Raw genomic sequence first — 5,717 nt, 5'->3', positions numbered from 1 at the left:
ACCTAAATGTGCTCCCACCTAAATTTACCTAAATGTGCTCCCGCCTGAATGGACCTAAATGTGCTCCCACCTAAATTTACCTAAATGTGCTCCCGCCTGAATGGACCTAAATGTGCTCCCACCTAAATTTACCTAAATGTGCTCCCACCTGAATGGACCTAAATGTGCTCCCACCTAAATTTACCTAAATGTGCTCCCACCTGAATTTACCTAAAAACTGTCTGAAAAGGACAAACTAATCACATATTTGACAATGACACAATAAAAGTAAAATATAATCAAATTCAAATGTTCATATCATTTTTTGTCTTGAAAATCAACTTTTACCTTGAAAATATTTTTTTTCCTTATAAATAATTTTTTACCTTGAAAATCAATTTTTTCATTGAAAATCAGTTTTTGTCTTTAAAATCAACTTTTACCTTGAAAATATTTTTTTCCCTTGAAAATAATTTTCTGTCTTGAAAATGAACTTTTTCCTTGAAAATCTATGGAGCCCCTAAAGGGACATGGGAATTTTTTTTTTTAGACATGTATCTCGTGGCCACGAGAAACTTTTTATAAAAAAATTTAAAAAAAATTATTTATTTATTTATTTATTTTTTAATAAAAAGTTTCTCGTGGCCACGAGATACATGTCTAAAAAAAATAAATTCCCATGTCCCTTTAGGTAGGGGCTCCGTAAAAATCAACTTTCACCTTGAAAATCATTTTTTCCTTGAAAATCATTTTTTTACCTTGAAAATATTTTTTTGTCTTTAAAATCAACTTTTACCTTGAAAATATTTTTTTCCTTATTAATAATTTTTTACCTTGAAAATCAGTTTTTGTCTTGAAAATTAACTTTTACCTTGAAAATAATTTTTTACCTTAAATAATTTTTTACCTTGAAAATAATTTTTTTCCTTGAAAATAATTTTTTTCCTTAAATAATTTTTTTCCTTAAATCATTTTTTGTCTTGAAAATCAACTTTTACCTTGAAAATCTTTTTTTACCTTAAATCATTTTTTGTCTTGAAAATCAACTTTTACCTTGAAAATATTTTTTTTCCTTAAATAATTTTTTACCTTGAAAATCAATTGTTTTCATTGAAAATAATTTTTTGTCATGAAAATCTACTTTTACCTTGAAAATCAACTTTTACCTTGAAAATCAACTTGTACCTTGTCCAAAGGAATCATAGAAACAGGAGTTGTGTTGAACGTGAGCAGTGAATGCAGCATGATTGTTGTGTTCATAGGTAACACTGCTGATGAACAGCAGAGTGTTGTTGTGTTCATAGGTAACACTGCTGATGAACAGCAGAGTGTTGTTGTGTTCATAGGTAACACTGCTGATGAACAGCAGAGTGTTGTTGTGTTCATAGGTAACACTGCTGATGAACAGCAGAGTGTTGTTGTGTTCATAGGTAACACTGCTGATGAACAGCAGAGTGTTGTTGTGTTCATAGGTAACACTGCTGATGAACAGCAGAGTGGGTCAGTACCTGAGTGGACGGCCGGTGTTGGCTCTGGCCGTCTTCTTCTTCTGTGTCATGGCTGCAGTCCCAGTAGGACTCTTCCTCGTGTTCGCTGTGACCACCGCCATCATGTCAGCGGTCAGCTTGGTGTTTTTGGAGGGTAAGCCACAACAACAACAACAACAACACGGTCACATGATCACATGTATAACAACAACAACAACAGTCACATGATCACGTGTATCAATGTTGTGTTGTTGTCAGGGTTCCTGCTGAGCGTGGCGGCCATCACTCTGCTCTGCGTCCTCTCCGGCCTGGCCTTCTTCTCCGTGATGGTGGCAGCCATCTTTGCAGCCTTTTACGTCACCGTCTCCAGCCTGCTCAACTTCTACCACACCTCACAGCTGACCAAGGTCTAGCACACCTCACAGCTGACCAAGGTCTAGCACACCTCACAGCTGACCAAGGTCTAGCACACCTCACAGCTGACCAAGGTCTAGCAACTTCACCTTTAACAACTTCTACCACACCTCACAACTGACCAAGGTCTACCACACCTCACAGCTGACCAAGGTCTACCACACCTCACAGCTGACCAAGGTCTACCACACCTCACAGCTGACCAAGGTCTAGCAACTTTACCTTTAACAACTTCTACCACACCTCACAGCTGACCAAGGTCTAGCAACTTCACCTTTAACAACTTCTACCACACCTCACAACTGACCATGGTCTAGCAACTTCACCTTTAACAACTTCTACCACACCTCACAGCTGACCAAGGTCTAGCAACTTCACCTTTAACAACTTCTACCACACCTCACAACTGACCAAGGTCTACCACACCTCACAGCTGACCAAGGTCTACCACACCTCACAGCTGACCAAGGTCTAGCAACTTTACCTTTAACAACTTCTACCACACCTCACAGCTGACCAAGGTCTAGCAACTTCACCTTTAACAACTTCTACCACACCTCACAACTGACCAAGGTCTACCACACCTCACAGCTGACCAAGGTCTACCACACCTCACAGCTGACCAAGGTCTAGCAACTTTACCTTTAACAACTTCTACCACACCTCACAGCTGACCAAGGTCTAGCAACTTTACCTTTAACAACTTCTACCACACCTCACAACTGACCAAGGTCTACCACACCTCACAGCTGACCAAGGTCTAGCACACCTCACAGCTGACCAAGGTCTAGCAACTTTACCTTTAACAACTTCTACCACACCTCACAGCTGACCAAGGTCTAGCACACCTCACAGCTGACCAAGGTCTACCACACCTCACAGCTGACCAAGGTCTAGCAACTTTACCTTTAACAACTTCTACCACACCTCACAGCTGACCAAGGTCTACCACACCTCACAGCTGACCAAGGTCTACCACACCTCACAGCTGACCAAGGTCTACCACACCTCACAGCTGACCAAGGTCTACCACACCTCACAGCTGACCAAGGTCTACCACACCTCACAGCTGACCAAGGTCTAGCACACCTCACAGCTGACCAAGGTCTAGCACACCTCACAGCTGACCAAGGTCTAGCAACTTCACCTTTAACAACTTCTACCACACCTCACAGCTGACCAAGGTCTACCACACCTCACAGCTGACCAAGGTCTACCACACCTCACAGCTGACCAAGGTCTACCACACCTCACAGCTGACCAAGGTCTAGCACACCTCACAGCTGACCAAGGTCTAGCACACCTCACAGCTGACCAAGGTCTAGCAACTTCACCTTTAACAAGGATTAGAATGAGAGAAATATTAGACTAATCTCCCTGGGAGTAAAGTCCTTTACAAGGTCCCACTCTTAAAAACTACTCCTACATAGGCCGGGTTAAGGTTAGTTTTAGTATTTAGAAGTTTGGGTAAAAGGTTTAGGAGCTATGGGTAAGGGTTAGGGTTAGGGTTACATTTAAAGTTGGGTGTATTGTGTGTTTCTATTAGGATTAGGACTTGTGTTGCCGACTAGGCATGAAGGTTAAGGTTAAGGTTTGGGTTCATGGGTTCAGAGTTGGGGGTAGAGTTTGAGTTCCAAGTTCAATCAGGATTAGGATTTTAGGAGTTAGTTTGTTTTAGGATTTATATACAAAGAGATATGGCTTAGGAGTTGGGTTTGAGTTCAGGTTAGGGTTACAGTTAAGGAGTTAGAATTTTGGGTTTAAGGTATGTATGAATGTTGGGGTGTAGATCAGACCTGGACCAATGAAGGACCGGGGTCACATGTGCTCCTTTAATCTTTTCAATCTGGCCTGCTGGACATTCCCAAATATTAGTTTTAGATGTTTAAGATGTAAAGTGTAGCTGTCATTATGATGTCACTCACCTTTTATAATCACCATAACTAAGTCTTTAACTATACTAACTAAGTCTTCTACTATACTAACTAAGTCTTTAAATGCTTGGAATATGCATCATATACTAGTTACTATGCTCATCTAATTAGTTACTATGCTCATCTAATTAGTTGCTATTGTTAGTTACTATGGTCATCTAATTAGTTACTATGGTCATCTAATTAGTTACTATGATCATATAATTAGTTACTATGGTTAGTTACTATGGTCATCTAATTAGTTACTATGCTCATCTAATTAGTTACTATGGTCATCTAATTAGTTACTATGCTCATCTAATTAGTTGCTATGGTTAGTTACTATGGTCATATAATTAGTTGCTATGGTTAGTTACTATGCTCATCTAATTAGTTACTATGTTCATCTAATTAGTTACTATGGTCATAATTAGTTGCTATGGTTAGTTACTATGCTCATCTAATTAGTTACTATGGTCATCTAATTAGTTACTATGCTCATCTAATTAGTTGCTATGGTTAGTTACTGTGGTCATCTAATTAGTTACTATGGTCATATAATTAGTTGCTATGGTTAGTTACTATGCTCATCTAATTAGTTACTATGGTCATCTAATTAGTTACTATGTTCATCTAATTAGTTACTATGGTCATAATTAGTTGCTATGGTTAGTTACTATGCTCATCTAATTAGTTGCTATGGTCATCTAATTAGTTGCTATGGTTAGTTACTATGGTCAGCTAATTAGTTACTATGGTCATCTAATTAGTTGCTATTGTTAGTTACTATGGTCATCTAATTAGTTACTATGGTCATCTAATTAGTTGCTATTGTTAGTTACTATGGTCATCTAATTAGTTACTATGGTCATAATTAGTTGCTATGGTTAGTTACTATGGTCATCTAATTAGTTACTATGGTCATATAATTAGTTGCTATGGTTAGTTACTATGGTCATCTAATTAGTTACTATGGTCATCTAATTAGTTACTATGTTCATATAATTAGTTACTATGGTCATAATTAGTTGCTATGGTTAGTTACTATGCTCATCTAATTAGTTGCTATGGTCATCTAATTAGTTGCTATGGTTAGTTACTATGCTCATCTAATTAGTTGCTATGGTTAGTTACTATGGTCAGCTAATTAGTTACTATGGTAATCTAATTAGTTAATTAATTTTTTTTAGTACAAGAAGTTTAGCACTACAAAAAACTTTAAAAATGATTTTTTTCTCTACTTCCAGCAGGACAAGGAGGAGGAGGAGGAGGAGGAGGAGGACATGTTGACGAAGGACCACATGAAATAATTCAAGTGGGGTAAAAAACCTGCTGATGTCCAACACTGTTTTCACATTATTTAATATCAGAATATGATGACATATTTTTTTATAAAATAAGGACTCTACTGTATGTATTTATTGTTACAACAATTGAACAGAATATGAAATGAGGTCATGTCAAATGCAACATAAAAACTGTTACAAATGGGATTTTTGCAACTTTGTGAAGATTGTAATAAAATATTGATTTGTACTGTCGGATTTGAAGATAAAGTTGACACATTTTACAATCTTGTTTTTACTATTTCATTTAAATGTATAATAAACATTTGAATGTTAATAAAAGAACACTACAACTTTTTGCCCAATGTTTCTACTTACTTAGGGAGTGAAGATAAAATAATAATATGTATATTTAATATATAATGTCATAGTTGGTGAGAATAAATAAATACAATACATAAATATAAGTTATATTGTACACAATGTGATTAAAAAGGTATATCCTTGGGTTAATCCATGCAAGTTTATGTTAACTTTATTTTGGTTACAAACTCATGTACATTGAGAGGGGGACATATTTATTGTTCCACTTTGATGATGTTGTTGGGGGGACAATTAATATGTGACACATCAAGGCA

General features: G+C 37.0%; 1 protein-coding gene across 1 annotated transcript in view; it reads left to right on the top strand.

Annotated features, from left to right (window-relative positions):
• LOC133642212 (lipid droplet assembly factor 1-like) overlaps nucleotides 1–5,437 on the top strand; it is a 6,236-nt gene extending 799 nt beyond the window's left edge. The window contains exons 2-4 of the mRNA XM_062036293.1: nucleotides 1,452–1,620; nucleotides 1,725–1,873; nucleotides 5,041–5,437. Of these exons, the coding sequence (XP_061892277.1) occupies nucleotides 1,464–1,620; nucleotides 1,725–1,873; nucleotides 5,041–5,103 (369 nt within the window). The 5' untranslated portion in view covers nucleotides 1,452–1,463 and the 3' untranslated portion in view covers nucleotides 5,104–5,437. The remainder of the gene's footprint in view (nucleotides 1–1,451; nucleotides 1,621–1,724; nucleotides 1,874–5,040) is intronic.
• The last annotated feature ends 280 nt before the right edge of the window (nucleotides 5,438–5,717 follow it).

Source organism: Entelurus aequoreus, linkage group LG25 (genome assembly GCF_033978785.1).
Source record: "Entelurus aequoreus isolate RoL-2023_Sb linkage group LG25, RoL_Eaeq_v1.1, whole genome shotgun sequence".
NCBI lineage: Eukaryota > Metazoa > Chordata > Actinopteri > Syngnathiformes > Syngnathidae > Entelurus > Entelurus aequoreus.
This window is presented reverse-complemented; position numbering and strand designations above follow the sequence as displayed.